Source organism: Stylophora pistillata, chromosome 5, assembly GCF_964205215.1.
Source record: "Stylophora pistillata chromosome 5, jaStyPist1.2, whole genome shotgun sequence".
Lineage (NCBI taxonomy): Eukaryota > Metazoa > Cnidaria > Anthozoa > Scleractinia > Pocilloporidae > Stylophora > Stylophora pistillata.
Genome location: NC_142523.1, coordinates 15,384,938 through 15,410,423, shown reverse-complemented (window position 1 = coordinate 15,410,423; position 25,486 = coordinate 15,384,938). Strand labels below are relative to the sequence as shown.

The 25,486-nt window shown below is 38.1% G+C and overlaps 2 protein-coding genes and 1 long non-coding RNA gene across 3 annotated transcripts in view; all 3 read left to right on the top strand.

Annotated features, from left to right (window-relative positions):
• The window catches only part of LOC148730505 (uncharacterized), a 1,017-nt gene extending 764 nt beyond the window's left edge, over positions 1-253 (top strand). Inside the window, exon 3 of the long non-coding RNA XR_016000963.1 lies at positions 234-253. This is a non-coding gene — a long non-coding RNA (uncharacterized LOC148730505). The remainder of the gene's footprint in view (positions 1-233) is intronic.
• Positions 254-634: 381 nt separating this feature from the next.
• On the top strand, positions 635-14,975 carry LOC111324192 (angiopoietin-1 receptor). Its single transcript, XM_022927685.2, has 16 exons — positions 635-795; positions 3,941-5,027; positions 5,411-5,525; positions 5,953-6,065; positions 6,505-6,563; positions 7,059-7,228; positions 7,918-8,214; positions 8,706-8,863; positions 9,295-9,508; positions 10,115-10,225; positions 10,697-10,866; positions 11,452-11,574; positions 12,117-12,187; positions 12,768-12,808; positions 13,227-13,323; positions 13,722-14,975. The coding sequence occupies exons 4-16, from the start codon at positions 5,970-5,972 to the stop codon at positions 13,816-13,818; spliced, it is 1,704 nt and encodes a 567-aa protein (XP_022783420.1). The 5' UTR covers positions 635-795; positions 3,941-5,027; positions 5,411-5,525; positions 5,953-5,969; the 3' UTR covers positions 13,819-14,975.
• Positions 14,976-16,319: 1,344 nt separating this feature from the next.
• On the top strand, positions 16,320-22,893 carry LOC111324255 (uncharacterized). Its single transcript, XM_022927763.2, has 8 exons — positions 16,320-16,564; positions 17,444-17,629; positions 18,349-18,509; positions 19,087-19,234; positions 19,942-19,992; positions 20,141-20,222; positions 20,565-20,739; positions 21,437-22,893. Exons 1-8 carry the CDS (start codon positions 16,465-16,467, stop codon positions 21,671-21,673), a joined length of 1,140 nt encoding a protein of 379 aa, XP_022783498.2. The 5' UTR covers positions 16,320-16,464; the 3' UTR covers positions 21,674-22,893.
• The last annotated feature ends 2,593 nt before the right edge of the window (positions 22,894-25,486 follow it).

The following is a 25,486-nucleotide window of genomic DNA, read 5'->3' as shown; positions in this document are numbered from 1 at the left end:
TAGACGACTACATGTGGAGAGAGATGGTTTCGGAGTTACAAAGGAATGTGGCATCATCTCTTTAAAGTGAACTTTCCATATTGCGTCTTCGGTGTCTATTTTTAGATTGATCCGAGAACGTTAAGTTAAATTGCGAGGTTAAATTTGGCTTCTCCTTCGAGACAACAACGTCATGCTTAACCTCATGATGTGTATAATGGAATAAGCTTTCCATACTCTATTTTTAATTTTAGGCTGATGCAAGAATATTAAGTCAAGTTGTGAGGTTAATAAGGAAACAACAACGTCGTGTTCAACATCTTGATGTGTCTGTCAGTCAAATATAATATTAAACGCCCTCTAAATATTCAACAAATTTGAGAAAATAGCTTTTGATCAACAAGGAAATAACAGAGAGTAGAAATTAATTTAAAAAAGTACTTCAGTCTTAACGAAGTGTAACTCGTTTCTAAAGATCAAAGACATTTGTTATTCATCCATCCATATTATGGGAAAGAGATTTTGGAGAAATTTGTTCAGAGGTGTGAGAACCCTTGAAGGAAAACAAACTCGATTGTAACACGCTTTCCTGAAACACGGCACTACGGAAGAATGTAGTGATTAACATATTAATGAAAAACACGCCCAGACAGCCAATATTTGGCCAAAATCATTGGAGGGGCCGTAAACAGCTTTAGCTCTTCATTTGACGAGGAAGTAACAACTTGATGCAGTCTTCTAAACCTATTAACGTTCGTGAACGATTGCGATGTTAACTAACAGATACTCATCGTCTTGGCACCAGGAATCTCGAAGGTAAGGTAGTTATCTTGTAGTGTTGGGATTAAAGGGTTCTCTGTCTTTCAAAGGAAACTGAGTCACTTCTCTCGCTCATGTCGCTGGTTGGCAGGAGTTAAATCTTTGAAGGCGTAGTTAATAGACGAAGAAGAAAACCCCGCAATCTCGTTTTCTGTCAATGCGTAAACAAGTTTTCGTTTTCTATCGGCTAGCTCGAACTCTCATGTATTTCAAACCGCCCCTCTCTCCCGTAGTAAATTGAGTTACTGCACTTCGGGCAATTACAAACGCTGACTGCAGACATCAGATTATGCATACAGTACCTTCTTTATTCATCGTTTTCATAACAAATTCTCCTCCTAGAACTGAGATCAAGGCGGAAGAAAGTTGCTATCCTCAGTTTTTTTTTAAAATTCTGCATTGCTTGACTTAATCTATCGAATTAAACAGCACAGGACCATGCAAAATGCGTATCTCAATAACAATTGTGCTTTTGTGCGACAGTTATTTAAATCTGATATATGTGTCATTGTGTTTCATATCTTTGATAACTGCGAGGCATTATTAGGTACGAACTTTTACCCTGAGGGTTCTTGTCTCTAATGAAAACTGCTTGCGATTGGTAAGAGATGAGTGTTCACCGAAAAGTTTTGAAATTGAGGGCCGGTTTCTCATAAGAATTTCCGCTTACTAGGACTGAAAATTCCGTACAGATTTTGCGTGATGTCAGTTGATATTGAGGTTATCTTATACCCTCAGGGGAAAACGACACGTTCAAGAATCTGTCTGCAAAAATATTAACAAACAAGCTAGAAACATCGCGAAAATCAAAAGCATGTTATGACTTCTTCAAATATGTCTATTCTCCTCGGGTTGTACAACACTGACAAATTTTAGAAACACGCATCGGTGTTGAACTCCCCTAATTTTAATCCTTATCAGACCGATTTACGGTTCACTGGCTTCATCACAACTTCCTGTCCTTTGAATGCGTCACAGGAGGATCTGGGTTAAGATATAGTGTGTTTTGATACAGTGGATGACTCTAAAAACATATCACAATTTACTCATAATATCAAAGGTAAGATGGTGAAATTGCAACCAGAAATATCTTGCACCATCTGAAAGCTGTTTCGGTTCGCTTTGACGACATCAGCAGGGTGTTGCAACGCTCCAGTGCACGTGATTGTCTCCTGATCTAAAAATCAAACCGTTTCAGCGCCCTTTCAAGCGCTGTGTAGATGACCTTGCAAGAGACGCTGTAGGAGAATTTATTTGTCGCTCTTAAGACGTCTGGATGGCTAACACTTAATTTGCTTTATTTTCCCTTTTTTTCACCAAAATGTGGCTATGTGCAGACAGAGCTCTAACCTCTTTCAAAGGTACTACTGAGAAACATCTTTTAGGTCAATGTGTATGTGTTTATATTCAGAGTAACTTTTAGTTTATTTTGTGTCCGAAGACCAATGTCAGAATTCTCTCCAGTCTGCGGTAATCAAAATGAACACAAACGAGAGATGTTTTCATCGCAGGAATCTTTCAAGTATGCATCAACTTGTAACGTCGACGTCTTCCTTGGCTATTGTAAAATAACACATTAACAAAGACATTCCAGCCATAATTTAAGTTAGGTTGAAGGTTGACTAAAATTCAACAGAGATAATATGCATTTGACCAAAATTGTTAACTGAGTTTTTAAAATTTTTCATTTCAATGCAATCTTTGCGGTTGATAGACAAGTAGTTTCCAACAGTTCCCAGGATAGAATTATCAGAACGACGCCAGACATAGGGGTATTATTACATTAATCTTCTTGTGTAAGCAAAAAGACATATTTGCGGTATTCGGAAACTCAGGTATTTTTTAACATTGCGCGATTGATCATATGTTACATGTATTTTGCGCAATATAAATATTAAAGTTGTTGCATTCGTCAAGTGTAATTGGCTTATGATCTGCCGGAACATAGTTAGTAGAGGCCGGAACTTTCATAGAGGCCTTGGCAACGGTCTAACGGGGTGAACATGACAAAACGCATCCATCAATCACGTTACACGCTAGTGATCTTTTTCGCTCCAACTAAGTCTAGGCACTCACTGAGATTTTTCGAATTGCTCACTGGGATCAATGCTTTTAAAAAACCTATCTTCCAGCAACCAAAAGCAGCTTAAAAAATATTGTTTTCGAAACAGACTAGTCTTCTGAAACTCATCACCTTTTTGAACTTCACCCAAGCCTCGTGATCGGGGCAAAGTACAGGCTGGGCTGCTTACGACGGAAGTGTCACTGCATTGTGAAACGGGATTTTGGACATGTCTAGCTAGTCACGCAAGTCGTTGAAATATTAGCACTGACTAAGGCCACGGATGCAGATGAAATATAGCACTATCAGTTTGAAACCGCTGAAAACTAAAAGGGCTCCCGGGCCGGAAACGTGAACACTAGCCTTCAAAATTATCAGTAATCTACGTTATTATCCAACTACACTTAGACGATTAAAAATAACGCCATAGACGAGTACAAATATCACGCGGTATTTGTACTCGTCTATTGTGGAGAACCGGTTGAACAGGTTTTCTCGCATCGCGCAAGCGAAGAATATTGGATTGTAGTTATGAAAAAAAAAAGTGGCGGACAATTTGAATCATATTTCCGACGACGAAGAGTCCGAAGGGCTGGCAAATATAGATCCAAGTTTATTAGATGAATCGAAAAAAGAAAAACAGCTTGACGGCCAGAAAATCTCTTCATTTAATGAAGAAAATAGAAACAGCAACACAACGCGCCAATTCCGTTCCTCTTCGCATACTTCTGTCACGCACTCGTAAATAAATATCTGCGAAATTCGCCCATGCTGAAATAACAGTTTGGCATGTTGGATAATAAATAACTTATTAGACGTTTTGTTGTGTAGTATCGCTGAGTATTTTTACCCGTTATTTGTATTCTGACTCACCCTACAGGCTCGTCAAAGTACGGCACAACTCGCAAAAATACTCAGCGATACTACACAACAAAACGTCTAATAACGTCTAAAAAACGTCTGCATATATATATATATATATATATATGCAGTTATATATATATATATATATATATGTATATCAGGAGCTTATTGTAATAGTTTCCTCTATCTAACCTGAAACTTTTTTCTTTCTTCTAGAACATCAAAAGCTGGATTATGGAAATTGCTTAAGTCAGATAAGTACTTTTCCAATTTTTATTTCGATATTCTGGTCTTTTCACCTCATTGCTTAACTTTGATTACATAGAAGCAGCAATAAAATTTCCGCTGGTCGTCCAGGTAAGTTTTTGGTAAGTGATAGTAGTGAGTGAGCTTGCGCGCGTCACTAGAAAATCGATTATTGATTAGATGAATACCTGACGCATTGTAACTGATCACTTAGGAGATACTTGCGAAACACAATTTGAAGGTTATGTGTTTCGATTCGCTCTTGAAAGAAAAACTTTCAAGACTATCAATTATGTCAGGCCGGCCTTACCTGGCAAACTTGAAAGACTCACTTTCAAGTTAAACATATTCTGCGATACATAGAAAAGAAATACAGGGGAAAGACGTTTGGAAGACGACGAAACGCTTTCAAGCCATATGTTGTCTCTTTTCCTTGTCACATTTGAAATGAACCGCGTGCGCCCAAATGTTGTCAGTGCCACACATCTTGAAAGAAGAAGCGCTTTCAAGACATATTTGCAAATTTTCCGATGGCCCCTAAACTATAAAGGCAAAAATTGCGTTCGGGTGTGAAAATTTTAAGCCAAAGGAACTTTAGCTGTCTAGTAACTGATGCTTACCTTTTTTGAATTCTTCAGTTTCTGCCGTTGAAAAATGGTCAATTTCCGTTCGAATTCCGATTGTAGTAAAAGATTAGGAAATGTCGGTTTTCATTCTTGTTACTACCAGACAAATTAAATCGGTGTCACCCCAAAATAATTTCTTCATTCGTAGTGGATATGAAATAAAGTAAAAAAAAATATAAAGAAGAATATTTACCTGACTCCTTATGGTTAAAAATGAAACTTTCTATGAGAAATAATGCTAATGTGAGTCTAAAATACATTTGCTGACTCTGGTTCAACATTTTGCTGTTTTAGTAATTATTAAAAATACCACTGAGGTTGTGAATGTAACTGAGGGAGAGTCAGTGTCTCTGAACTGCACCATTGATGGCGATGGAAGTTATAGTTGGAAACGCCAGGATGGAATCGAGATCGAAAACGCGAGAAGACAGGTGACCCTACTCTCCTACTCTGTTGTATGCGCTGTCCTTCTCGCGCGTCTGTTGTTAAGTGTTTTGGTAGTAGACAATATCTGTCCCACTCATCTGGTGATATTTTTACCCCACCATCCTGGAGTCTCTCAACAGGTTTCACCCACCCATCCCACCGCATTCCCTCTCTGCACCTGCGAACTGTAGATTCAATTGAACTAATCAGTACTAAGAAGCTGAGCATGCGAAGATGACAAAGAATCATGTAATTTTATTGCTCCTTTCCTGTAATCTAATAAGTGACGGTTTGCGAAGCGACTCGGTGATAGAGGCCGCACTGATAAAAGAACTTTTAAACAAGAATTTGTATAAAACACCCAATACTGTCACTGTTTTTGTTGTAGGTTAAAGGTGGAGGACGACTGCTTGAAATAAAAGACACGGCCATTGCAGATTCTGGCAATTACACCTGTCGAATAGGCGAAAACCCTCCGCACACCATCACACTCCAGGTTTTGGGTAGGTAGATGATAGTGAGCCTTTAAAGGTAATTTCACTTTGCTTTGGATTCAAAACGGCTGAACCAAGAAACTCATTAGATACTTTTCGTAAATTTCAAGCGAACCCGTCGAGAATCGCACTCAAAGTTCAGTTCGCGAAGCCAAAGAAGATGAAAGGTTGGAGAAGGTATATCAAAACGGACCGTCAATGACTACAAAATATTAGAGCGGTGCCATAGAAAAACGCAAAAGTGGTAATAACGAACCAATAAGAAACAAAGTTAACTAACGATGGAGAAGATTTAAAGGGATTTTAAATGGCTGTGAAGTGTTAGTTCGTTTGTTGACAAAACCTCACAGAGGCAGTAACATACTAGGCAGGAAGAAGTACTGTGAGTTGTCCATTGCAGAGATGAGCATTTGTTGTTGTTTTTTTTTTATTACAGTTCAAGTCAAGGTGGAAATGGCCTTGAAGGTTGAAAATTACAACTACACAAAAGAGCTGGAGAATAAGTCATCGCCACAATACAAGACAATTGAGCAAAACTTTACCGCTGAGGTATGACTTCTTTTCCTCCTTCATTCTTTCCATTCCCTCTCTCTCTCTCCCTTCTTTTTTTACTCTCTCGCTCTCCACCCTTTTTGCTATCCTCTCTCACCCATCCTCCCTCCTTTTCGTCTATTTCCCGTTCTCCCCTCCTCCTTCCTTAATTCCCTCCTTCCTCTGCCACCTTACATTCTCTCTCCTTCTTTCCTTTCTCCCTCCCTTCTTCTTTTCCCTTGCCCCCCATTCTTCTCCTTCCTTCGTGCCCCCCTCAACCCTCTATCATTACTCCCAGCCTCTCCCTCTCTCCAGTCTTTCCTCTTTCCCTGGATTCTTACCTTCCTTCCGATTGTCTGTTTTACCGCAGACGGACCTACAAACCGTCTATCTCTATCTGCCGCCTTGTTAATAGGTTCGATAGAAAAAAAAAGCAAAACCTCTTGTCATGTTTCAGATGGACATCCTTTACAGCGAGACTCCAGGATATATTAGAACGGAGGTTTTGAAAATGACGTGAGTGACAGATTCTTTTTTCTGAACTCCACAGCTAATAACTCAGAATATTTCATTTTCGTGTGAACTGGTCTCAATAAAATCTAGCAGCCACGTATATCTGTTATTTCATCTATTGTATTGATCTTAGCTTGGATAAACAACTTATATGACTGATCTCCATGGCATATCAAAGAGGCGCTTTCACTTATCTAAGATAAAGAAAAAAATAATTCCATTATTATTGAAAAATGTTGGTCGTTTTACGTGGAGCAAGGAAAACTTTTGAGTCTCTCATTAGTAATCGAACCTCAGACCGTCGGATTTTTCGCTCTGATGTTGCACAACTGAGTAACCAGAGTATGAAAGATGTTTTAAAAGTTTTATGCTCGTTTTCCCTCTTTCTTATTCTTAATTCCCCCGTTTTCCATTCTCTATAAACTAACCACATTATCAATCGTTGTAGCTGCAGTATGCCTATTTGCTTAAATTACATTTTCTCCCCTAATATTCTAGGAAAGGAAGTGTAGTTGTGGATTTCAACATCATTATTCAAATTATTACAACCGATCCCAAAAATGAAACAACTATCGCAGATGAAAAGGCCAAAGTCGTCCAAACAGTAATTAAAGAAGCCGACGATGGGTTTGTAAAGCGGCTCAAAGTGTCCAAAGTTATTCCAAAGAGTAAGCTTGCCATAATTATTCTGGTCTTTTATAAGTTTTGTTTTCCACTTTCGAGTGGGATGGATATCATCTTTTCTGCGACTTTAAGATAAGTATGGAAGGGTGATAACAAACAGCCACTGCTACTAAAACGTGACAAAATTTCCGAAGAGTAACGTGCGATGGACTGGTGTCCAATCTTGGAGAAGTATGAACACTCTTAGCAACTAATTTCTTCTTAAAGTATGCCTGCTGAATCTTACCTTGAGATCATGAGAACAAAGGAAATGATCGCCCACGAAAGAAGCTTTTTATTTTTGAACAAATACTTTTTGTAGGAGAATGGGAAATTTATGAAAAACAAGTGTGGAGAATATCCAGACTGATGGTCAACGGACCACTCGTTTCGTAAGATTCGACCTACTCGGGTATGAAAGTGTTAATGTCAGTAGAAACGTTACATAAGAGACTCTCTTGCATCATGTAATTGGAAAGGATATGAAAAAAGGGAAATCACGTGGAAAATGAGCTAGTAATGCCTCTGACGAACTCAGATAGATTTCGTTCACCTAATGCTCGCCCTTGTCTAAGTAAATTCCAATTGTCTATGTTATTTCAATACTTGCAGCTTCTTTTCTCGCTTAGTCATCAGATAATCTTTTGATTATCCATTCGCTTTGTAATTAATCATTGTTTAATCTCTATTTCAGCCCAACCTCCAGAGCCTAATGATGTGGAGATCTTTGATGTCAAATCAGATGAGATAAGCGTTCGATGGAAACCGTCGGACGATGCTGAAACTTTCAACGTACGCACTTACTCGGTGCGCTACAGAGAGTATAGTGAAAAGACCTACATCGAGCATAATCAAACCGCTGACACTACAGACTACTCTTACAGGATTAAGTCTCTCGAGCCAGAGACCGTCTACATGATAATGGTCGGTGCTGTTAATTCATATGGACCCAATTTTAATGAGGAAACTGGTCACGAAACCGAACCCGCATGTAAGCCATTTTTAGTATATTAAGTAAATTTCTAAAACTGAAAAAGTTGTCTGTCGGTTATTCATTAATATTTCTATTCTTCTTTACTGTATATTTGTACCTTTAAACTTGACGTATCGCTCATATTTTCGCTGGAGACATGATCACTGATTGTTATTTTTTTTAGATTAAAACCTTTCGTAAGCATCATACACAAGTCGTAATGCTCTCCTAGAAAATTTGTTCTTCTTATTTTAAAATTTCGATGAATCACCTTGCTTTGAAGGTAGGGAGGGAAAGTTTGAATCAGGATCAGGTTTTAACAAGTCATCATAACATCGTATTGCTACTTACATTTTACGGTAAAGGGAATAGTAACTTGCCATCCTACGCCACATGTCCCGGTCCGCCTTGCCTGAGACCTTTCCTATATATATATATGGAACCTTTGAAAAAGTTAAACCATGTCTGGCTTCAATTCTGATATCACAAAATTTGTTGTTTTTGTACAGCTTTTGCCTGGTGGATCATTGTCGTGGCTGTGTTAGGTGTCATCTTGGTTCTTGCCATAGTGGTTGGTATAATTGTTTACAGACGCAAGAAAGCGGAAGAAAGAGAGGAAAGAGATGCTCGGTTTCAAGCTCTTGCATTTGAAAACGACTCTCAAAGGGTAACATAACGGCAAATACACTTAGTGCATTTATCCTGTATAAGCTGAAACCAGGTCCATTCCTACAGTTGCATGCAAAGAGCTCATTCCACCAAGTGTCGAAAACTCAAAACCAAAGTAATTACATTAACTCATCATGACGTGGCAAAATATCACGAAGAGCCAATGAGAATTCAAAGGTAAAAACAAGCAGGCCGCCTTGTTCCTGCTTGTGGGAATTTACAGAGGATTTAAGGGGCGATTGGTTTTTAGTTTTGAATCTGATTGTTCAAGAGAATGAACAAAGCGGAAAAAAAGGCAAAATAAAGCATCCCAGATTTCTTTCAGAATAACCTCTTTGCGAAAAGTTCTGTCCACCTATCCCTGCAATTTTACTTAAATCGCACCAGCCTAGTTGTGAACTCACTAGCCACATGTATTTTTCTTTTCAGAGCGAAGTAGCAGTTTACCAGGATAAGAATGTTAAAGGATTAACGTTTACAAACAGTGCTTACAAACCGTGTGAGACGAATTGGGAAGAGTTTCCGTACGAGAATATTAAGCTGTTGAATGAACTAGGTTCGGGCGCATTCGGCGTCGTTTATAAAGGGGAGCTGGTACAAGAGAGTGGGAAAATCCTTCCTTGCGCAGTAAAAGCCTTAAAACGTAAGTTTTGCAGCTTTTCAGTTCTGATCAGTCAGTCAGTCAGACGATCAGTCAGCTAGTCCAACAGTCAGCCAGTTTGGCAGTCAGGCAGTCAGTTCGTCAGTCAATCAGTCAGTCAGTGAACCAGTCAACCAATCGACTAGCTAGTCATTAAGACATTGCGTCAATTAGTTAGCCAGCCTGCCATACAGAGACAGTAAGTCAGTCGGGCAGTCAGGCAGTTAGCCAGTCAGCCAGTTAGCCAGTTAGCAAGTCAGCCAGTCAGCCAGTCAGTTAGCCAATCAGCCAGTTAGCCAGTCAGCCAGTCAGCCAGTCAGGCAGTTAGCCATTCAACCAGTTAGCCAGTTAGCCAGTCAGCCAGTCAGCCAGTCAGCCAGTCAGCCAGTCAGCCAGTCAGCCAGTCAGTTAGTCAGCCAGTCAGCCAGTTAGCCAGAGATATCGTCACAAGTTCGCATGTTCAACCAGCCATGTAATACTTTTAAAGGAAATTTGATACTAAATTTCTTTATATTTCCATTAATAACGAGTAGGTCTTGTGAGCTTCATTCATACAAGTTACATAATTATATAAATTGTTTTAAATGTCACCCTTGTTTTACTTAACAGCGTCTGCCACAAAGGTGGAAATAAAAGACTTGTACAATGAGTTGGAAATTATGGTCAATGTCGGACACCATCCGAACCTTGTGAATTTGATCGGAGCATGCACCCAAGATGGTTAGTGAGACACTTAAACTATAATACAGAACCATAGCTTATCCCTTTTACTCTAAAAAATCAAATTGCAATTCTCCCAACTAGTTACCACACGTTTCCTGCTCAGTTATGACTGTACGGTGTTTTGACTCTCAAGCTCTTCACATACTTGGTGGATAACGTGTCAATATCGTTAGAAGAATTTACACGTCACTCACTTCTAGTAGTTGGTGGGGGTTAAAGGAGCTGTGTCACGTGTAGTTCACCTTGAAACTTTCATGCATTCAATATCAACATTTTTCTTCTTCACTATTCTCGATCCTTTCTACCCATTTTCATGGTTTCTACCTAACTAACATTTTCTGGAATCCCTTATTAAGAATATAATTTTACACTTAGAGATAATGAAAATTTCGTAACGTGACGCCCTTACGCATGAAATTTTTGTAGACAATTCAAATGGTTTCATTCCATTCATATCTTTATCTCCAGACCACCTACTCGTCATAATAGAGCTAGCAGAAAACGGCTGCTTGTTAGATTTCTTGAAAAAGTCCCGCGAACAAATTGGAAATAACACCACAAGCGGCTTAACAGAAGATATGAAGACATCAGTAGCCGTTGACGTGGCTCGAGGAATGGCACATTTAGCGAGCTGCAGGGTGAGTTAATTTAATAGGAGGAAAATCTTTGTAACATTTGAGGTATGCCTGCTTTTCTTCCTATTCACGGTAAGCCCCTCCAACGCTCTGTACTGTCTAGTTCACCACTTGTTTCTCGTAATTTAACCTCTGATAATTGGGGATTGAATGGTTGAGATTTTTTTTTCCTCTCTTCGCTTTTCTACTTGAAAACTTTTTGGCTTTTGTAAGGAGAAATTTCTCTATAGAGTTACTCTACGATGTTAGTTTTGAAGCTGTGAAATAAACTCAAGTCAAGTTTAAGTTCAAGTCAAGTTTATTGTGAATATACACTTTGCTTTTGAAGGAAGAATCTCACAAGCTAGTTTGCAGGTATAACAGAGAACTTAACGTAAAAAGAACTAAATTGAGATAGTACCATCTATAGTAACTAAGATAATATAAGATTGAAATTAAGACTTTAGGCCATGAAAACGACCGACGGGTGAATTTTGCAAAGCACAAAACTGCTGAGAAAAATTCAACAATGATTGCAAAGTGACTTTCACACTCGCAAACAAAAATCAAGCATGGTTCACTGGTGACTTGATATTTTGCTTTTATTAGTGTATCCACCGAGATCTCGCAGCAAGGAATGTATTACTTGGGAAGGACTACGTTGCTAAGGTTTCCGATTATGGTATGGCACGTGATGTGTATGAACAGCTGATGTACAAGAAAGAAACTCAGGTAAATTACGTGTTAAATGTGTTAAAAACTATATAAACTTGAAAAATCATCATTTTTGTACTTCCCAAACCTGGTTCGTACTCCATACAGCTGATCTAAATGTTCTTGTGCACTACATTATGAAAGTTTAGTGTTTGAAGATGTCCTTTAAAATGGAAAGAATGCAAATTTTAAAAGCAGTGGACACTTCAAAAGGTTTCCCTTTTTGTCCACTGTTAACAGGTCATTTTGGAATTTGAAATGCTGCCTTTTGTAAAGGGGGGCGGGGGGCGGGGGGCGGGGGGAGGAGGGGGGATAACCGGGGACCCGGAGAACCTGAAAACCCTCGGAGAGAGGACGAGAATTAACAGCAAACTCAACCCTTTTATATCGCCAGGTGTAAGAGCCTCTCACCACTGCGCTATCTTTTTTTCCTAAAATATTTCTTATAACGTACAATTGGATGAAATCATCTGACAACCCATGGCCAACCTGAATGCAGTTATTCTTTTGGACAATGTCAAACTCATGCAACACATGATTCTTTTGTTTGATTCTTTCAGGGTAAACTTCCCTTAAAATGGATGGCTATCGAGTCTTTGGAAACATATACTTTCACGATGGAATCTGACGTGTAAGTTAATTAAACTAGCCTGGCTACGGAGCCGACTCACGGCACGTTTTTGCCCGTTTTTGAATCATAGAGCTATTAGGATGGGATACCTGTGGCTAAATCCTGAATCATAGAGCTATTAGGATGGGATACCTGTGGCTAAATCCTGAATCATAGAGCTATTAGGATGGGATACCTGTGGCTAAATCCTGAATCATAGAGCTATTAGGATGGGATACCTGTGGCTAAATCCTGAATCATAGAGCTATTAGGATGGGATACCTGTGGCTAAATCCTGAATCATAGAGCTATTAGGATGGGATACCTGTGGCTAAATCCTGAATGCAATATTATCGTCTACCACAATGAACCCCTAGAATTTCGTAAATTTCCTTGACACTTTACCGGCACTGATTTATAATTTTCGGCAGAGAGAGGGACGCCTTGAATTTATTACGAACTCTAAGATATTTAAAACAGTTCGAAATATCTCGCTCGTTCTAAGAACTATTTTTTCTTGTATCTATTAAAATGTGCAAAAGATTTATTCTTATTTTATGGACTTTCTTCTTGTTTTTTTTTTTTTTTCGTTTAAACTCAGATGGGCATATGGAGTACTGCTCTGGGAAATCGAATCAGGAGGTAAGATTTGTTTTCATCTGGTACTACATGCTGTTGAATTTAAACTGAGCCTAAACGAGCCAGTTGCAGTTTCATTTGCGACGGAGTCAGATACTTAACTGCATTTTTTTTAAAAAAGAGTAAAGAACGTTCAATAACATTTTCAAAAATAGTTTTAGTAGTTCACGTTATATGCATTTCTGTCTTGCAAAGAAAGAAATACTTTGCTGCGAGACACTTTTTTGTGTATGAACCTAGGTTGATGACGGTTAGATCAACGATCGCCGTCAGTTTTAAAAGGTTGAAGCTTCGAGCATTAGATGTTAAGGTTCCTTTAATCGTCTGAGGGAAAAACTTGGTGTTACATGTGTTAAAAGCGTAAAGTCTATGCAGATACTTAGGACGGCTAATGTAACCAAAATAAATTCCCTTCTTTTAGGGTTGAAACCTTATGCTGGGCTTAGCGCCGTGGATCTGATAGAACAACTAAAGAAGGGGTACAGAATGGAGAAACCTAACGGATGCTCGGACAAAATGTGAGATATTCCACTTAGTTTATTTTGAAAGGCTGGCATGATTTTCACCTCTGGTTGACGATTTAAACGTAGACAACACCAAGTACTAAAAAAAACAAAACAAACAAAAAACAACAGCAACAAAAAAAAACAATGATCTTTCAGTGTTGTGCGCCGACTGGGTCCGCAACAAATTTTGACCAATGTCATGACGAATATCGTTTTGATAAGGGTACAGTCCACGATAAACCCCTGTCGATTTTTATCGTCATTCCTTTATTTTTATCGTCTACGTCTGTTTCTAAGTTAGGGAACGCAATCCTATGCCTGAAGAAACAAAAACAACGAAATTAGAAATTGACCTCTGAAGTGGGTTCTCAATTAAACACAGCTTGATATAAACTTTTTTTTCCTTTTAGGTACCAAGTCATGAGAGATTGTTGGAATGCAAACCCTAACATGAGACCAACTTTTGACGAGTTGATTGTCCGTCTCGAGAGCACAATCACGACTTAACTGCGTTAACAGCGACAACAACAACAACAACGACGACAAAAACAAAACAGCAACAAAATAAAAACAACTAAACAAGAAATTTTACAGGAAAAGGAAGGTTTAAGTAAACAATTACGTTAGGATTTTAAAGATTTCGTTAAAGACAATCCAGACCAGAAAAACGTATTAATTAGCAGAGGCTACGCTGGGCAAAATTATAGATGAAAATTCGCTGTGGTTTTGCTATTGGTAGGCGTTAAAACACTTGAATTGAACGAGTTTAACTTGATCGCCCCGCGTTGGAAATAACTATCCACGTCGTGGTTGTTCACGTCCGTTTTACACGTAAGATGTTTGTTACCCTTCCCCCAGACGTGACAAATGGTGTCAAAATTGTTGTAGAGGAAATATTGTCACCTAACGAAAACAGTGAAAACTTTAAGAGACTCTCTTAATTTACTATAAAGCTCGTTTAATCAAATGTTAAAGGGAATGATATTTAACTGAGTTTTTATATTAATACTATAATCGCTTAGAAAACGTGAAGCAACAGAGATACAGCTAGTTTTCTTAAATGTTAAAGGAAGGGATATTTAATCGGCTTTTACACTAATACCATAATCAATTAGAAAACGTGAAGCAACAGAAATACAGCAACAGAAAAGCAACATAACTACAGCTTATAATCAAGTTGTAAGAGATTCAATGAATCATCGCACAATAATGCTTATTTTTTATTTGGGGGGGGGGGACATTTCTTACAAGGAAGGGGTGGGAGAGTGGAGACCATCCTTATCTCCACACAAACCCAATCTCGGAAATTTTGGAAAAACAGTAGAACCCCGCTAACTCCCAAGGGAAACCAAATTAGAGGGGTTCCAAATAGCTGATAGTAAATGACTAAAAAATGGGGTCAAGGATCTTGTTCAGGTTCAGTAGCGAAGTGGTTTAACCGAGTTCGAGTTAGCGGGGTTCCACTGTATTTCACTCTTGAAAAAAGATTTTATTTGGTTCTAGCAATATGTAGATTTGCTGTTTATTATTACACATTAGAAAGTTCATGACAGAGAGTGTATGGTGTAAACTACCCTGAGAATATTTAGAAGCTCATTTGATATTTGTAAGGTGGCACCGAAAAATACGATACGTTTGCGATTTTTAATAAACTTTCAGAGGGCTTTGAGTCTCACTTTTCATACAGCATTTTGGACTCTTGGATTCCTGAATGCCTTTGTTTTTTTCTCTATTCTTTCTTTCCTTTTTTCTCAACTCCTTTTCTGATGGATCCAGATCTTTGCGCATTGAACATGTCAAAAGTTGTCTCGCTAGAGTAGAAGTAACAGCTTTTGAAGGTTTCTCTGGTGAAAGAGACAATAATTGCTTACATGAAAGAGAAACTGTATCCAATGGCGACAGAAATTGAAACTTCATCTTTTTAAAAAAGATTCAATAGTAAGAAAATTTTGCAAACAACAGGTCATGAAATCAATAGATAGCTAATATCGGAGCTAAATATTGGTCTGAAATTGTCCCCATGTACAAAGGTTTGCATAACCATGAATTTCAACATAAATTCGCCAACTACTTCAAAGTACTTTTAATTTCGATTTAAGACACGCAGGTGAATAAAATTTTGATAGTACTGATAAACACTTTCCTGCGTAAAATATTTAATGCTTCCTTTTATCTCGATATTTTGGATGAGAGTGTCTAGATGGGACGATGGCCTTGAAGGCTAAACGGTTAAAATTTTGGTCATTTTACAACTTATGACTAAATATTTCTTTCTGTCACTATTAGAAATGTTAAAAAATTATTTCAGCCATTTCCAAAATTATTGATTAATTTTCATCGTTCTAAAACGCATTTAATCGCTCGCTTTCAACATTGGAGTCAAGCAACAATCTGAAGGGTAATTTCAGATCGAGTTACTGTTGGGGTTGATGGAGTAATTTTCTTTTCTGTTTTCCGGCAGCATCGGCTACAATAAAAGACACAAAAGTTTTGGGATTTTGAAACTTTCAAATTACATATTGTAGATGAGGAAATTTTTTACGGTTACCTTTTTTGAGTACCAACCGTTAAAATCGGTCAATCTTTTTTGCCTAATGACCAACTGTTTTTGCCTTTTTACGGCTAATGATTAACCACCTGGACCCTTAGATAATGGTCCATCAAATTATCGCGTGAGATATGATCCGAGCTCATAACAAATATATCTGCTGTATAACTATCTTTTGAATAGTTCTTCTTTTGTTCTTTTGTTCAGGAGTTCACTAATACTGAGTGTCGATACAAAAAGAAAAAAAAGGGAAAAAAGAACTGCCGAAAGATTTCAACTGACACTAGACGGTCTACGACAGTCGTTTTTTCAAATAAAACAAATACTCATTGGAAAGTTAAATTTCCAAATAATTAAAGATTTTTGTCGACGTTTCTGGCTAAGGTTTTACGTTAAGGAATGGGCTTGTAAGTGAAGTGGACTATGAAATGAGCACAGGAAAACACGTAATTCATTATGCAACATTTTTTTTTCTAGATTGATCAACACGCAACAAAGTTATGACCATTCTTATAATATCAGGCATTCTTTAAAGCTTTCGCTACTTCTTTCGAGTGTTTTAATATTTACGCAGAGTTTTAAGCTCACCACAATACGATTTTCCGATGAAGAGTCTGGTTAGATATCCACAAGCGATATTTCTGATTTACATCATCGCCTTCGGTTTGTGTACTGATGTTGTTCACTCCTGTAGTTGTGATATAGGTAAGTTCACTCCCGTTCGTTATTTAACCATATCGTATTTCTTGTCTTTTGGGATTCATGTTTTATTACGACTGTGCTGGTAGTTATGTAGTCAGTTTAACTCATTTTAGCCAATGAATTACTGTGTTTAACTCCAGTTTTTAACTGGCATAGGTTGAAATTTACGCATTTAAACGCTTAAGTAACGCTCGTGAGGACACATGAATTCTCAAGTACTTGTTAAAAGGATAATCTCTAAATATATTCACGATCCACTGTTTTTTCTGATAAACATTAAACATATTTGGCGGTCTAAGCTTGGTTTTCTTAGCTACTCTGACATTAATCCGCCGATGGATTCATCGAAAATGATATCATGTAAATGGCATTTCGCGCAGTCATGCATTTGTTAAAACTAACTACAGAAGCATGCATGAATAGTTTTTCACAGAGAGTTACAGCAATGTTGCGCTAAGTCGACATGTTATGTTTATAGTCCACTGATCACGAACCAGGGCATTTCAAATTGCTTTTTTGCTGTTTCAAATACCTCTCTACCTGGCTTTGCTTTGTCGCCTACGGAATGAAATCAGAATGGTGACGCAAATATGTTTCCCGGAAGTTGAAGTCTCTATGAATACGTCGAAAGTTGTCTTAATGTATTAACTAAAATAATCAAACAAAACCAACTAACAAATGGAACACCACCTTTCTTTGGTTTCTGCGACCCAGGCGAATAATAAGCTAAGATAATTTTGAGACCAAATAACAAACAAACGCCGAAATAAACAAAGAACACAAAACAAAACCAAAGTGACATAAATGCAGTATGAACTTCTAGAAATTTCACAAGAGAGAGAGAGAGAAAAAGTTACCTATACAATAATTATTTCTCTGCAGCCAAGCTAAAGGAGCTGGGAATAGAAGATGGTCATATCCCGGATCAGGCCATGACAGCATCGTCAACACTTGATGCCAGTCATGGACCAGGTCGAGGCAGACTCAATCAGGGCCCAACTGGTTCCCAGGGCACTGCCTGGTGCGCTCAAGAATCAAACACTGAGCAGTATTTACAGATAGATCTCGGTGAGTACAAATCTAAGGAAAGCGGAAAGGGGCGAGGTTAAGGTCTGCGTATCAGTGACAAAAATCATACCTCAGCTCACTGCCAAAGTATGTTATTTAAAAATGATCTCCATCCCTAAAATATCCCTGTTTTGAATTCCTGAAGAAGGCCAAGATATATGAAAAGAGGTGATGCAGATAGACTTACTTAAGGTTTATCGCCTTAAAAAATTAAAGCTATATAATCGCAAACGATACTTTACGTACTAGCGCCCTGGAGACATAACGGAATATCTCACTAAGGGTAACATAATTGTAAAAATGCTGACTAGAGAAAGCCGGACAGAAAATGGATCACTCAAAGGAAAAAAACTCTACCTTGGATATTATTATTTCCAGAGAAATGTCGAGCATGGAGTCAAATTTCGGTGTTGCTTCTTGAGTGCTTGTCTATCACCAAAAACCAAATTACTACAGGGTCTATTGTCTAATTAATTGAATCATTAGGTAAGAAAAGGACAGTGTGGTTATCCGACGGTATGAATTCTTTATAGTGACCTTTTCCTAAAGTGTTATTCCCAAACCCGTAGGATTTATGTGTACCAACGAATGAATCAATCGTTGTCTGCCTAATCAACGGATGGTTCGATTAGTAAGCTAACAGATCCATCCTCTGATTGATGGATGGACTGATTAACATTTATAAGGCATAATCATGAGGCAGTTACCCTTTCTTTCAGCCGAAATGTCACGAGTTACTCATATTGCGACTCAAGGATTAAACGATCCACCTGAGGTTGTAAATGGCGCCAACATCACCAGCTGGGTTAAGGAATACACACTGCAGTATAGCTCTGATGGTGAAACGTACAACGGGTATTACTTCGATAAAGTGTTAAAGGCAAGGAAAAAAATGCGTTGTAATTAATTTTTCATTGCACAAATTGTAACTGGTGAACGTGTGCTTAGCGATCATCTTTCTATGATATAAGGGACAGACTGATAACATCTTGAATTCGACAGCGACACTTGGAGCGCGGAGGTAAACGAGTTTGTCTGAAAATTCCAAAGGTATCTGGCAAATCTTTTGGCTAGGACGAAACACTCGTTATACAAGCCGTGAAGTATATTTTCACAAGTCTTTGACAGTTTTTCATAGTTAAAACCTTTAAAAACTAAAATAATTTAGGTTTTGCGTTTGGAACTTTGGGGTTTGAATTTTTCTTATTTTATACAGTGTTAATAAAGTAATGAGTTCAGTTTGTCGGTTGATCTTTATTTGAGGATTTGATGGGTGTCGTACCACACATTTCAAACTTGTTTGCACTCAAATTCTCCACCGTATAATTTGAGAAAATATTCCCCGTCATAATAGTCAGCGTTTTTCATTTCAGGTTCCCAAATGGTGGATTTAATCCATTTTATATTAAAATGATTAGGATAACGTAAAAAACTTGTTCTTTTTCTTGTTGGTGTAGATATTTGATGGAAACAAAGACGCTGGGTCTGTATCTTGCTGTGAGCTCCCGTACCCTTTAGTTGTTCGATATATTCGGTTCAAACCTGTGTCGTGGGAGAAAAAGATTTGCTTGAGAGTTGGAGTCTTTGGCAAAGGGAACGTCACCGGTAAATACTTAACAATTATTCCACGAGCACGCGTTGGATATGAGATGATAGGTAGCCAACGAGGCGCGTAGCGCCGAGTTGGCTATAATCATCTCATATCCAACAAGCACGAGTGGAATAATTGTTTTATTAAAAAAAACGCCCCTAAGATATTAGACAAATCTCGGCTTTTTTTTTTTTAAGAAGAAACCAGATGTTACAGTGTACAGATATTAGATTATGGTATATTGGCTCATATACCATAATGGCTAAGCCAATAAAAAGTCTTGAATTGCATTATCCAATGATCTAGTTTTTAATAATTTGAATTCTACACTTTGTTAACATTATGCTAGCTGCAAACATAAATACTATCTGGAAGTGGAAACGTATAAGTGCAATTCCCTTAAAATTTTTTGTATCTGATTTTTCAAAAGTTTATTTTGGATGAAATTCTTCAAAATGTTTCCAAAATATTACCGGTCGTCTGACTGGAGCTATAATCAAAGAAGGGGCAAATTCAATTGCGATCGAAGAGCCTTACATTTGATTTCGTATGAACCAGGTAAACCGATTAACTATCGTGAGCAGCTCTATGAAGATCTTTTACAGCCGATTTCAGCTAATGAGGAAAAACGTGAAGAGCAATAAGGCGATACAAAAAGCAACACTACAGTGTAGAATTACGTATGATAATAACTTAAATAACCTATCTAATTCCTTTGCAGCGCAGACCATAATTACAAAAAATGTGATTGCGATTCGACATTACTGGTGGTGTAAGTAACGATTCTATTGCTTATGGCATGAGAAAGTACAGTACCTTTTTTTTTTTGCTTTTTTTTATTGTAACACTGAGGTAACAATGACAATTCTCAGATTTTTAAAGTTTTATTTATTTCTTAATTTTTTTCTTTTCGTTTCTAGGGCCTTTCCTCTGGGTTTTAATAATAATGTTATTTTTTCTTATCTTCCTGGCTTTCTTTTTCTATCGTCGAATCCGGAAACAGTAAGTGTCATCAATGCTTACGAATGCTTGTACTGTCAGAAGGAATGTTTGCCCGTTTACATGTTGGCCTTAGTAAGAAATAATAACTGATCTTGATTAATTAATTTTTTTTTTAAATATCCCTTTCGATTGAGGCTAGTTACAAATAATTACAAATAATTTTAGATTATAATACTATTTCATCAAAAATCTCCCTCATAGTTAGTTTTGATTAGATATATTACTGTTGATATTATATTGAATTCTTATAATACATAAATCAGCCATAGACCTGCAAAGTATCCCATGTGTGTAGTAAAGTCTGACCTATCTCTATTACCTTAATTTGTTTCATTAACACAGACCAGCTCTTAAACCAAGGCCAACTAAAGCAGAAAAGAGTACATCTCTCTACACAAATCCATTTACCCCACAGTCAAAGTCACAAAGAAACGGAACGTTGACCATTGAAATGGCAGATATCATGGAGACACAGGAAGATGGCGCATATGAAGAGGCTGAGGACGAAGTACAAGAGGTAAGAGCCTACGCAAAAACAAGATGCATCTTGGGTATTCTGGCGCTCGCCGCAACTCGAAGACAAATCCGACTTAGGCATGGCTGAGCGGATCATGGCTAGCCGGACATGGCTAGACATGGGAAGACAGATCCATTAACCAAAAACTGATCTGGCATTTTATATTTTTCCGGAGCTTTACATACCTTTTCATACGTATTCTAATAAGATATGCTAACATCAACTGGAAATCATTGCTATTTCCACTTGTGTTGTGTAAACCACAAGATTGAATTGATCGACTTTAATCAACGAATACTTAATCAGAAACTTCTAACAGTGACAGAATAAAACGGGGCGGCCACGCTTAGTAAAACAATACAACGAGTACATAGCGAGTACAAGTTTCGACATGGCGATTCTCTCATGCACTCGAGCACATGTTTTTTAACTGTCTCTGCGCATGTGCCGAACGCACACCGCAGGTTAATAATATTGCGGTCTAGACTACTAGTCACCAGATTCCACATGTGTCATGTTCTCCCTGTAATACCTCAAGGATCACTGTTGAAACGAAAATCATTGTATGCTTCATGATCAAAGTAAAGGAAATGCTATCCCATCCACTTAATGGCACTGATATGGCAAATTAAATTCCTGTTTGATTTTTGCAGAAGAATTGGATATCAAACGTCTTGAAAGTATTCTTGGGTTTCAGGTTGTGGCACACTTCACAGACGATGGGTTTGACAACAAACATGGCGTCACTCACTTTTCGGTGGCTGACGAGGATGGGGCTGAATTACCGCCGATCATTCAAGATCAGGCAAGAAATGTACCAAGCCGAGGAGCCTCTATGAGCTCTCAAAACCAGCCAATCAGGGGGACTTCAGTCAGTTCACAGAATCGCCGCAACACCGCACAATCCCAACATCTGTATGAATCTCTTGGGTAGACAATGGGTCACCTGATCTCGCGAAAGTCTCTCCAGAACACCCTTATCATAGTTCAGAAATCATTTCAGTATAAAAAGCGATGCAAGATGCTAAAGAAAGCCAGTGATAAAGAAAAAATTCCAAAGGATTTCTTATTAGTTTTTTTTTTTTATCAGCGAGTCGAGTGAATTATTGTTAATATCAAAAAAAAGGACAAAGACTTCTTGAGTTGTAACTGTAGGGTTAGCTGTCAAAGTGCGACCATACGATACAAAAATTGAACTAAAATGTTTTAACTTTCTATGGAAATTCGCCGGATACTTGAATCAAGGGCATATAAATGCCTCTCTTAAATTCGTGGGACTCAAAGAAAGCGTATAGCATACTTAAAATTTTGTTGTTTTTCTTTGAAATTACCTCGGAAAAACCCTTCTAAATATCGTTAAAATAAGCATGTAGAAAAAAATGAGTGAAAAAAAAAAATTTCCAAGAGAGCGATAACCATGAAGCCGAGTTAATGGCTCCACCCAAAGGCGCTCGAGCTAAGACTTGAGTAATGTTTGAATTTCCCGCTGTAAACGATAAAGAGATTACACAACTACCGGAGGGGGAGGGGTAGAGGAGTTTTGTGTGTTCTCCAGGCGACAACTGCTCACCGTACAGTCGTTAAATCTAAGGAATCCTACCAAGAAAGGTTGTAAGTGATTGGTGTTTAGGTGAAAAAATGAGCTAAGAGCCACTGTGTGCTAGCACTTGAAGAAAATTTGTTCGACAGGAAATAGAATATTATGAAGCCAGTCAAAATTCTGTATGAACTACTGAGAAGGAGAGGTGCTTTGCTCATGGCTAGTTCGTCTTCATGAGTCGCTCTAGGATGTGTTCTGAACGCCATGGCAATCAAACACCAATATCGGGACATGCAGACCAACCGTGTGACGCAAAGAGCACGAGGTGGAATCACCGAATATCCACGGTTTGGAGTGTACTCTGTTCGTCGCGACGATCAAACTATAATGGCTAGCGCTGGCTAGTTAAAACCATCCATATCGAAAACATACTAAAAATGAGGATACAAAGTGTTTACGTTTAATAGCCAAATTTGAACGGGAAATACATCTCTGTATGATTACAAAGAAGCTCAAAGCAACCTGCAAGTCTGAGACTCGCAGTGTACAATTTGGGTTAGACTTTGTGTAAATGACCGGTCCTCAGAGTTTGGCTATAAAAGTTATTATTCTTATTTTTGTGATTGTATTTCCAAGCTGGACTTGTAAACCATCGAAAAAGAAGGGGAAAGGAGTAAGCTTAAAATACAGTACAAAGGTTCTTATAAATAACACGTTATATCGAAATATCAATAGCAATCGATCACTTCATCCCATCAGTCAAATTCTCTCCACACACTTGTCACTTAGCACATGGGAGAACGCAAATACTCGTTGAAGCAAATTGACAAAAAGGTATTTCTAGATTTGTCGTAAGCCCGCGTAAATCATATGGAACATCGAAGCTTAGTAAAGAAAATTTACAAGACATGTACATTTGTGCTAAGCCCTCGTAAATAACATAAAACACTGAAGCTGGTTTAGGCTAGTGTGATAGCAATGCACACGTTTTGTGAGACTAAAAATGTGTGCTCGTTTAGAATAAAAAACTCACATCTGATTGGAGTAGGTAAAAAAAATTCCTTGCATAAGAATTTTCCAAAATTATACGGTTAATATTGTATTGAGTTTTACTGAGTTGGCAGAAAGGTTATAAGTAGGTAAGTCAACTTTATTTAAAGAGGGTGTACACATAACAGCTTACGCTGACAAACCAGTGGCCCTCAAAACTAAGGATTAGTAAGTAATACATGCAAGTGTAGAATTAAAATTGGAACTAGCCTAACAAAGTAACTATTAAAACAAATATAAATAGAATATATGGAATAAAACATATATTACAATATAGCCTCAAAAGAACCAATGTCTCTATAAAAAGCAATAAAATAATTTCTCAAATCATTTCTGAAAGAGGAAGTGCTGCGTTTTTTCTTAAACTCATTTGGCAAACTGTTCCATAACTTGATACTACTAACTTAAAAAGACCTTCCAGCTTCAGTAATATTAGAAAACTTAGGACAGATTAAATTATATTGGCCATGTCTGGTCTCTCTACCGTGTAGAGAGTAATTCGTAGTTAAAGAACTCTCAATATGCATAGGGGATTCCCTATGCAGTGCCTTATAAACTAGTACGCACTTTCTTATCTTAACTTCATCATAGAATGGGATCCAATTTTGTTTTTTAAAATTTTCCACTGTTCGTAATCCGATACCTGCGCCTAATATTACTCGCGCTGAACGTTTCTGCAACCAAAACACTCTCTTGAGATCCCCATTAGAACAATAAGTCCAAACTAAACTACCATACATCATAACCGGCTTAAAAGGGGAATTTTAAAAAGGTCGTCTTTCTTCAATTGGTAAATAAGTACGCATCTTTTTCAGAAGACCAAGTTTTTGACTAAGCTTCTTACAAAGTTTATCTACAGGCTCCTTAAAATTTAAAGGCTAATAGTTTCGAAAGAAACTGTTTGGGGCTGCGTCGGTGGGAGTTCCGACGAAGGGCTAACGCTCGAAACGTCAGCTTTTGTAATCATTACGGTGGCCAATTTACCATTTCAACTTTGTTGATATATCCAAATTATTTCCTTAAAATATAGTTCTTGATCAATTGTAACCCCAAGCAGTTTCTGATGTACAACTTGCTCCATAGCTGTTCCATTTGCTTGCAACTTCAAACTAGAGCCTGCTACACGTGACTTGAGACGCTTGCCAGTTACCAGAAAAGATTTGGTTTTCCTGGCATTTAAGACCATGTGGTTCTGTGAAGACAACGCGCAAAGACTGTCAATGTCCTCCTGAAGATTTGTTTCAACTTCCGTCGTCCCCAAAGTACAATGAGCACTAGAGGAAAAGGTAGTATCATCGGTATAGACATCTACAGTAGAGTTTGAGATTACTAGGGGGAGGTCATTGATGAAAGTCAGGAACAGCAGGGGGCCCAAAATACTTCTTTGTGGAACACCATGGGTGATACCTAGTGAAGATGACGTGCACCCATTTATGTTAACATACTGTTGTCGATCAGCCAAATAGCTCCGGAACAATTACTGGGTTTCGCTGATTCATGCTTACCAACTGAAATCTCGTTTTCCTTTTTTAAGGAAATTAAGGACATAAAACATACACTTGAACTTCCATTTATCTCCCCTGCGAAGGTTTTGAGAATGCTGCAGGAAATGCCCTTTAACAAAGCGACAGGAGCGGATAGTCGCGGCATTCGAGTGTTAAAAATCGCTGCGCCAGGTATTGCCAGCTCGGTTGCGAGCCTTATCAACTACTGCATCTCCACTCGCAGTTTTTCGTCCAAGTGGAAAATGACGAAAGTCACACCCATTTTTAAAAATCAAGGTTCAAAGACTGATAATCAGAACTATCGTCCAATCTTAGTCCTACCCTTTTTGTCCAAGATCTACGAGAGGCATATATATGATTCATTGTACGTGTACCCGTCTAGAAACGACCTTTTGTATGGACTACAGTCAGGGTTCCGAAAGCGTCATTCAGCTGAAACTGCCCTTATTCGACTCTTGGATCAGATCCTCTTTGATATTGACTGTAATAATGTAACTGGCCTTGTGTGTATCGACTATAGTAAGGCTTTTGACTTGATCAATCACTTCTTGTTAAAGTGAAGGCGTATGGTGTTGATGACGAAAACTTACATTTTTGTGGCCTGATTAAAAAATAAGGGGTCAAACAGTTCGGAAATACGATTGTCTTAAGT